General features: G+C 40.5%; 1 protein-coding gene across 1 annotated transcript; it reads left to right on the top strand.

Annotated features, from left to right (window-relative positions):
* Window positions 1–1,422: 1,422 nt before the first annotated feature.
* Window positions 1,423–9,250, top strand: LOC109914312 (hydroxysteroid 11-beta-dehydrogenase 1-like protein; the record flags this gene model as incomplete). Its single annotated transcript, XM_048594137.1, has 4 exons — window positions 1,423–1,567; window positions 6,179–6,309; window positions 8,427–8,544; window positions 9,159–9,250. Coding segments are annotated over exons 1-4 (486 nt in total), but the record flags the coding sequence as incomplete, so codon positions are not given.
* Between the last annotated feature and the right edge of the window lie 882 nt (window positions 9,251–10,132).

Consider the following 10,132-nt stretch of genomic DNA (forward strand, 5'->3'; position numbering starts at 1 on the left):
GGCAACATTTTCATGCAGAGGGTGGTGCGTGTATGCAATAAGCTGCCAGAGGAAGTGCTGGAGGCTGGTACGATTACAACATCTAAAAGGATGGGTATATGAATAGGAAGGGTTTAGAGGAATATGGGCCAAATGCTGGCAAATGGGACTAGATTAATTTAGGATATCTGGTCGCAAGGACAAGTTGGACCAAAGGGTCTGTTGCCATGCTGTACATTTCTATGATTCTATGAGGTGGTATGGGGTTTAGACCTCAAAGCAGTTTTCCCTCTAAGCTGCATGGCCACACTGCTTGGAGTGTCATGCCAATCGTTGTGTGGACACATTGACCTCTGGTTCTGGAAGCCACTGCCACTCATGGACCTCAAAGGTCCTGCCACAGAGCAGCAAGAAATATTAGATGTGTGGCATGAGGGGGAAGGAGCAGAGCTACACGCTGGCCACTGCTGCTTCTGATCCTGCGACTCCAAATGTTGAGGAGGCTTCTTGTAATGACCATCCCTGTGGTGGGCATTAGGCATACCCTTCTGCAGTTACTACAATTGGTCTTATCTCTTTTCATTTTACAATTACAGCATTTCAGAGATCTGCTGGCATGTTCTCATCCTATCAGATGAGGGAGCTCAGGTCATGTATCTGTGCCATGAGGGAGATCAGGAGATCATAAGAATATAGGAGGTATGGTTAGGAAGTTTGCAAATGACACCAAAATTGCTGACATAGTGGACTGTGAAGAAGATTATCTAAGAGTACAACGGGATCTTGATCAGATGGGCCAATGGCCTGAGAAATAGCAGATGGAGTTTAATTGAGGTAAATGCGAAGTGTTGTGTTTTAGTAAGGCAAACTAGGGCAGGAATTACGCAGTTAATGGTAGGACCCTGGAGAGTTGTTGAACATACTGACCTAGGGGTGCAGGTTCATAGTTCATTGTAAATGGCGTCACGAGTAGACAAGGTTGTAAAGAAGGCTGTTGACACGCTTGCCTTAATTGGGCAGAGCATTGAGTATAGGAGTTCGGACCTCATGTTGCAGTTGTACAAGACATTCGTGAGACTACTTTTGGAAGTGGTCTCACCAATGATTGCCTAGTGCTATTATTGCTGAACTGTTAATCCAGAGACCCAGGTAATGTTCTGGGAATCTGGGTTCAAATCCTGTCAGAGCAAATAGTGGAATTTGAATTCAATAAAATTTGGAATTAGAACCCAGAAGTTAAGGGGTGGTTATAAAATATTGCAGTGGCTATAGACCCTGATCCAGTGTCCCTTCATCAACATTGGACCACTTTGTTTCATGGACATGACTAATTTTAATCTTGCAATGCTGCAATCCAATCTAAAGTGGGCAGTAAAACTTTACGCACTTCTCAGAGATAGCCGATAAATACTGGTATTGCCAACAGCACTCATGATAACTAACATGTCAATAAAGCCTCTCATTCACCATGCTTTTCCGGTCGAATTTGGATACTCAGAAATGGCAGGCTTTAAAAGCTTTTCCATTCTCATTTTAACAGTTTCTGCAGGGCTTTTGGCAATATTGTGGAGAGACAATTTTGATTTTGGTAAGGAATTTTAAGATTTTTGATGCAATTTATAGGGTAAATTTGAGCTTTCCCAACTTTAATTGATCCAACATTGCTGAATATGCTGCAGCTGCCGAGCTCCTAACCTCTGCAATTCCCTCCCTACACCTCTCCTCCTCTTACTGTGCTTTCCCCTTTAGGACTCTCCTTAAAATGTAGCTCCTTGACTGAGCTTCTGGTCATCTGACTTAACATATTCTTGTATTCTCGGTATCAAATCTTTTTTATTACATTCCTGTGAAGCACCTTCAAAATTTTTATTACCTTAAAAGTGCTGTATACAAGTTGTCGTTGCTTTATTAGACGTTTCCGTGTTGTGTATTTGAGTGTGTGTTAAATTCACCTTTTTATTGTATTCCATGAAGAACACAAAAAACACACCCAGCAGGTGCTTTTAAAATCCAGACTCTTGACTGAGAAGGTGAGTGACACAGAGTTTGAGAGTCAGAGGGACACAAAGTCCATAAGTTGGTGTGTGTGTGAGAGAGAGAGAGAGACAGACAGTCTTTAAGTGAGATGAGAGAAAGACAGCATCTCTGAGAGGAGAAAGCCTGAATGTATGAGTATGGGAAAGAGAGGCACAGTCTGTAAGCGGGATAGAGACAGTGTGTATGAGAGAGAGAGAGAGAGAGAGAAGGAGGGAGAGAGCGAAGGGCATGTTGTGTAAGGGTGCAGTTCTCTGAAAGTGTTAGTACTGAGGTGAGCTGTAAACACACCCCTCAAGTGAGATGTGTCTGAGAGAGTGAGACAGAGAGGGGAGTGTTTGTAAGTGAGAGAAGAGGTGGAGTGTTATGTGAGGAAGTGAAAGAGAACGAACTGTGTGTGAAAATAACAGAGGGGAGGTGTGTGAATGAGCCACTGAGAAAACAGGGAGTGTGTGAGAAGGGGAGTGAGAGACTAAATGAGAACCTGGGACTGGGGATGAGCAGTGAACTCAACCCGTCCTCTGAAACCTAACTATGCACTAGGCTGCATGAGGAGGAAAACCCGGTCAGTAAGGCAATCCCCTTTTCTCTCTCACTCTTGCATGAGTTTTGCCCAGGTCGGTTTGGCGGGTACAACACCAGATGTAAATGCGCACTGATGTTTGTTAAACCTAACACCTAAACTTAGCTCCTTTCATCTCCCCTTTCCCTGGTGATGAGGGCTTGCAGTCAAGTTTATCTCTCACTGGCACTTAAACAAAACAGCAACGAAGAGTTTTATTTGTTTTCTCTGCTACTTGACATTTTTAGAGGCAATTTTTTTTATTTACTAATTGCTCATTTTTTAAGGTTATCAATTGATTTCTTTGGCATTTATTTTGCTCAAACTTGGTGTTCACTTTCTTCATCCAAGTCATTTGATATATTGTAAATATAAAAAAGTTTCTTTTTAAATCTGTGCACATTATTTCATCATTTACACATATCAGCCCGAGGGTTATCATTATCAAATTTGTGCTCCATGACTAATTCAGCAATCTACGATTGTCACATTGGGGCGCTTGTTTGACACAGTTTAATTGAGAGTTCCAAGTGGTTATACAAGCTTTGATGTGGGGCTCTGGATACAGATGCTTGATTTTATTTGTGATTAAGTACTTGGATGAATGTTGGCTTTTATAAGGGATTAGTAATCAATGAATGGGTTTTGATCAATGAACCTTTTTTTAAAAATTGTTAAGTAATCAGTGGACACTTAGAATTTTATGTTATTTCTTCTCAGCATGACTCCTGCGATATGTCTCTGATGGATGTGGTGTGAGTTAGCATGGAGTGTGAAAGGACAAAGGGTGGTGGTTAGGTCTGCAGGTTGATGTGAGTAGATGCTAAATTGGCATGTGGTCTATAAGGGACCAGGAGAGTATGTTGGTAACCATATGTTGACCCCAGGGGTATAAGGGAATATGGGAGGATTTAAGTTGGCATGCATTGACATGGATGAGGCATGGGGAGTGATTAGTGAGGAGTGAGAGTTGGAAGGCGGTTCTTTGCTTTCTTGGTTTCTCTTTTAACATGGGATGAAGCTCTAGAGCCAGCCTTTGAGACAATGTGCCTCAACATCTGGTAGCCCTCTATCTCCAACCCTTTTGGGAGTGTCAGGCCCTGCTCCCATTAGTGACCCTTGCCCCATAGGCTGAACCAAAGCCCCCACCATCCAGGGCACCCCCTCCCACTTTGGGTTTATGGAGCTGAGGCTTATCCCAACTCTTTGTACATAACTTAGGGGGTGAGAGGAGTGAACATCATGTCTGAGGGTCAGATGTGTGGCCTTTGGGGTGGTGGGGTGGTGGGGTGGGGGGGGGGGGTGTGGTTGGGAGGCATTGGAAGTAGTGGCAGGATGACACTGGTCCATTCCAGCCATGCAAAACAGTTTGGTAATGAATTGGTAACTGATTTTACACTGTATTGGTTTTTAGTTTCCATTCACTTGAGAAATATTGCCTAGAATTTTGATTTCATAACAAGTGAAACATCAACAGTACGAAAAGAATCTCAAAAAATACTGAGTCCACCCTATTATTCTGTGAACTTCACTTGGCAATGGATCGGTTGTAGTGAAAAATTGGCTGTGATTTGCTACAAGATTGTTTCCTATTGGTGATAATGAACCAATGTCTGCTTTCTGTCCATTGGAATTGGAATTAGAAACAAAAATACTCAGGGCCTTTCTCAACTCTGATTTTATTCACCTCAATCCTGCAACCCCTAATACTCTTGGCCAATAAAAGTGATTCGACTTGGTTTTAAAAGTTTTCAATTGATGTTCACCCTCAGTAATATTTTGAGTGAGAGTTTGATTTCCACCACTGTTTCCATTGAAAAAGTTCACCAATGAAAAGCCTCACTCTAATTTTAAAAGTTCTTTCCCTGGTTCTAGCTTCCCCACTGATTTAGTGGAAACAGTCCCTTTCATCTCTCCTAATAAGTCTTTTGAGTGTCTTTAACAACTTTAACATTTTAAACTGAAACAAATACAAATTGTATATAGACATTCTATCCTCAATCTATCAATAAAGCTGGACTCTATATTACATTGTTCCGATAAATTGAAAGTAACAGTATAAAAGCAACTAATTCTTTTTCTCTATTCATTTTGTGGGATGTGGGTGTTGCTGGCTGGGCCCAGCATTTCTTACCCATCCCTAGTTGCCCTTGAGCAGGCGGTAGTGAGCTGCTTTCTTGAACTGCTGCAGTCCACCAGATATAGGTTGACCCACAATGCCATTAGGGAGGGAATTCCAGGATTTTGAACCAGTGACAGTGAAGGGACTAATGAGACCAATTTCTTATTAACTCTATTACAAAGCTTTGTAAAGAGCTGGTTTTTCTTTAGTTCATGTGATGAATGTATTTCTTTATTTTTGCTATGACCTTTCCTTCCTGTCAGATGCAAATCCTGTTCCATCTTGTGAATCCAACAATCGCAAGCTTTTTTTGATTCTGGTTTCTTTAAATGTCAGCCTCGTGATTTAGCCTTACAAAACAGACGATTTCCTCTGCTGAATTCAGTATTGTTCTTTAATATTCCTACTATTTATTCAAACTAAGGGCTAGGACAGAAATCACAGACCCTGGGGCTGCTTCAGGCTGTGTAGTTCCCCAAACTCTAGCACAGTGTGACCCTGTAAAAGCTGGGCCCCAGTTATTGGGAACTGATGTATCGTCCACAATGTCCTGTTCTGCTCCAAATACCTAATTTAGGAAAAACTTCAGTTTATATCGTGCACACATCACTGCAGGACACAAAGCATTGTATAGTCCGTGAAGAAAGACCGAACTTCCTGGCCAAGCTTTTAGTCATGTGCTCTATTAGCACGGTGTCAGATTTTATTTCATTATGCTCTTGTGAGATGGCTTAGGATGTTTGCTATACAAATGCAACTTATTGGTGCGATGAAGGAAACATGGCAGTCAATTGATGCATAGCATGATCCCATAACTGATTGGATGGTGAGAATGTAGAATAGCTACCACAGGGAGTGGTAGGTATGTTTTAACAATCCTGTTCAGATATGTTATGATATATGCATGGGCAGGTGGGATATAAACCTGGACTTTATGACCAAGAGGTAGGAACACTACCACTATACCATTAGAGTCCTTCCACAGGGAGTGGTAAGTTGGGATAAATTGTATGGATGGATTAAAGCAGAGGCTAGAGAAGAACACAAGAGAGAAGGGAGTTCGCTCATAGAGTTAGAGGAGGAGAGATCAGAGAGGCTTGAGTGAAGCACAAAAACAGATATGAACCTGTTGGGGTAAATGATCTGTTTAAGTGCTGTGTGTTTTAAGTGAGTCTGTCTAAATCAGTGGAGTGAGGGAGGAATTTGCAAGAGGGCAGAAAACAGTCAATTATCAGTGGAGTTTGTACACAGGATGTCTAAAGTACATTTGGATCTATTTAGGCCATTACTTGATATCTTCACTTTCTAATCACTACAATTACAATACAGATTGTGCTCACACTTGTACCACTGACTTTATACTCTAATCCAAAGTTATGACAGCAAAACATGCGACCTTGTCATTTGCCGAATAAAGTCCTTAATAAAAATAATCCTATCTGATTTGTGACATTCTCATAATTTTGTTTATTTTTGAACAGAGTTACTGACTGGTTCCCGTGTCCTACTGACTGGTGCAAGTAAAGGAATAGAGGAACAGATGGCATATCATTATGCCAGATTTGGTGCTGAACTTGTAATAACTGCACGCAATGAAACTCGCCTAAAACAAGTAAGGAACATCGCAGGGTTGAAGTCAAAGAAAATAGAACTGAAAAGAGATGTCGTGCTAAGTTTCCAATTCACTATAGGAGCAGGCTATTGAGTCCATCTTAGATCATGGTTGATCATCCACTTCGACACCACTTTTCTGCAACTGTATCTCTTAATATCGTTAGTATCAAGAAATCTGTCGATTTTGGTCTTGAATGTGCTTAATAATTGAATTTCCACAGATCTCTGGGATAGTGAGATTGAAGTATATGTGATTGTTCCTCTTCTTTCCTGAAGCTTGCTCTTTAGTCCCGGTATACATTCTGATTTGATTTGATTTTGTTTGATTTATTGTAGTCACATGTACAGTGAAAAGCTTTGTTTTGTGAGCAGCACAGGCAGATCATAGCAAACAGGGACATACAGATCATTGGGTGCTTAGACAGAGTGAGGCATACAGGTTACAGCTACACAGGAGGTGCACAAAGCAAGATCAATAATTATTTGAAGTTAGAGAGGTCCATTCAGCAGTCTAATAATATCAGGGAAGCAGCTGTTCTTGAACCTGCTGGTGTGTGTGTTCAAGCTTCTGTATCTTCTGCCTGATGGAATAAATCTCACATCTTTTACTGTCAATGTCACATTGTCAGTGACATATCAGCAATATGTCTATTAACCTTTGGTGGTAAACAACCTCTCGCTATTTAAGAAATACTTTATGTTTCTGTTTTCTTTTCTATCAAAGTGTATAACTTCTCATACATCCATATTATATTCCATCTGCCATGTTCTTGCTGATTACTTAGCCTGTCCAAGACCCCTTGAAGCCCCAGTGCATCCTCCTCAAATTACATTCCCACCAGGTTTTGTAACATTAGCAAATTTGGAAACATTGCATTTGGTCCCCACATCCAGATAATTGTTGTAGATTGGGGTTACAGCTGTGGGCTCAGCACTGATCCTTGCTGTATCTCATCAGTAACAACTTCCCACTCTGAGAATGACTAGTTTATCCCCATTCTGTTATCTATTAACCAATTCTCAATCCATAACAGTATATTACCCCAACCCAATGTGCTTGAATTCTGTTTACCTGCCTCTTGTGTGGGACCTTGGCAAAATACTGAAAATCCACATACTTGGTATCCTCTCGTTCTCCATTATCTGTGCTACAAGTAACATGCTCAAAAAACCCATTTTTCAAAGATAATTTCCTTTCATAAATTGATGCCCCCAATCATATCACTATTTTCTGAGGATCTAATTTTCATACCCTTTATAATTGTTAAGGATCAGTGCTGAGCCCACAGCTGTAACCCCAATCTACAACAATTATCTGGATGTGGGGACCAAATGCAATGTTTCCAAATTTGCTAATGTTACAAAACCTGGTGGGAATGTAATTTTACTCTACTATTAACATCAAACTAACAGATGTTTAATGCTCTATTTTCAGCCCCTTCTTTGATAGTGGGGTTACATTTGCTATTTTCTAATATGCAATACTTTCAGAATCTGTAGCATCTTTAAAGATAGCCGCCAATGCTTTTACTATCTCTACAGACACCTCCTTCAATTCTCTGGATGTAACTTATGTAACTGGAGAGAGTTCAGAAGAGATTTACCTGGATGTTGCTGGGTACAGAAGGTTTCAGTTATAAGGAAAGGCTGGATAGGCTGGGTCTTTTTTCACTGGAACATAACAGATTGAGAGGTGACCTTATAGAAATTTATAGAATAATGAGGGGTATAGATAAAGTTAATAGTACTTGTCTTTTCCCTAGGATGGGGGATTTCAAGACTAGGGGACACATTTTTAAGGTAAGAGGAGAAAAAAATCATGAGGGCAAATTTTTTACCCAGTGGGTGGGCTCACATATGGAATGAACTTCCTGAGGAAGTGATGGATGTGGATACAATTACAATGAATAAAATACATTTGGGTAAGTACATGAATAGAAAAGGTTTGCAGGGATATGGGCCAAGCACAGGCAGGTGGGACTAGTTTAATTTGGGAACATGGTTGGCATGGACTGGTTGGACTGAAGGGTCTGTTTCCATGCTGTATGACTCTATGCTTCTTATGTTTTGAACATGAACTAACCAGTTCTTCAGTTTATGCTGTTATTTCGAAAGGTTGTGGAGAAATGTTTGGAACTGGGCACAAAGAAAGTCTATTCCTATCCTGCGAATATGTCACTTCCAATGAACTCAGAGCTGGTGGTGCAGTTTGCGATGGAGAAGCTGGATAAGTGTTTCACTCTTCAAATCAGAGTTAGGCTCTGGGATTGGGGATGTTGTTGGGAGTAGGTGAGGGGAGGCAGCAATGGGGGTCAGAGGGGCAGATGACAAGACTTTACAGATTGTAGCAACTTGCCAGTTAAAATAATCTACTGCCAACGGAAGCAGATTCAATACTGACTTTCGAAAAGGAGATACTTTGGGGAGGAGGGGATGGTGGGTGGGGAGAAGACAGTCAGGGTCGGGGAGTGATTGGGTATTAATTGGATGCCTCTTCCAGAGAACCAGGATGATGGGCTGGTGGCATCCTCTTGTGCTATATGAATAACTATGTATCTCATCTTTTTACACCTGCAGTGAAATATTCAATTAATAACAATGAATATTTTAAAACAGATGTCTACATATTATCTGTAGGATCTCAAGTGTGCAAACTGTGAAATTGCACGAGGGTCGATCATTAATATTTGAAGGTAGAATTTATTATCAACTTAAAGTAATGTGGAAGATGTTACAATGCCCCTTGAATTCAGCGATGGATGAGGAAACATGTGGAACTGTGTTTTAGAAGTTAGATCAACGGAACAAAAGCAGAATGTTATTTTCTTTGCTCCATATTTCTCCCAGGTTCTTTGGATTATTTAGTCTTGAATCACATTGGGTATGATCCCTTCCAGATGTGGAATGGAAATGCTGAGAATGTCATTTGGCTGATGCAAGTAAGTTTTTGATTCAGATGGAAATAACTATTTTTTAAAAATTTCTGTAAATATGCTTTGGCTGAAATGCAAAAAGCAACTTGTTGGCTGTTTGGGTCTCTGTTTTAAATTGACATTGCCTGTTTTTTTTTCAAACAGTGATCCCTAGTTCTAGATTCTTCCATAAGAGGAAGTATCCTCTCCACATCTACCCTGTTTCAATCAAGTTGCTGCGTCCTCTTCTAAAGCTCAGCCTAGACTGATCAACTTTTCCTCATTAGACAACTCATCCATTCCAGGCATTAGTGTAGTAAACCTCCTCTGACCTGCCTCCAATACATTTACATCCATCATTAAATAAGGTGACCAGCATTGTGCGCAGTACTCCAGATGCGGTCACACCAGTGCTCCGTGTAAACAAATCATAATCTTCCTACTTTTATATTCAATTCCACATGTGATAAATGATAACATTCTATTAGCTTTTCAAATTTTTTGCTGTACCTGCATACTGACCTTTTGCAGTTCATGAGGAAGGGTACCCAGATATCTCTGCAGCTCAGAGCTGTGTACTGTCACACCTTTTAGATAGTATACTTCTATTTTATTCCTCCTGCCACAATGGACCATTACACATTTTTCCATGTTATACTCCATTTGCCATATCTTTGCCCACTCATTTAACTTATCAATATCCTTTTGTACCCTCCTTATGTTCTCATCACCACTTACTTTTCTGTCTTTGTGTCATCAGCAAATTTGGCAGCCACACATTCTTACCTTTATCTAAGTTATTTAAATAAATTGTAAACAGCGGAGGTCCCAACACTGATCCATGTGGCACATCATTCATTGCATCTCACCAACCTGAAAAAGACCTATTTATACTTACTGATATAACAA

The sequence above is a fragment of the Rhincodon typus genome, unplaced genomic scaffold (genome assembly GCF_021869965.1).
Source record: "Rhincodon typus isolate 14 unplaced genomic scaffold, sRhiTyp1.1 hic_rhity00006251, whole genome shotgun sequence".
Classification (NCBI taxonomy): Eukaryota; Metazoa; Chordata; class Chondrichthyes; order Orectolobiformes; family Rhincodontidae; genus Rhincodon; species Rhincodon typus.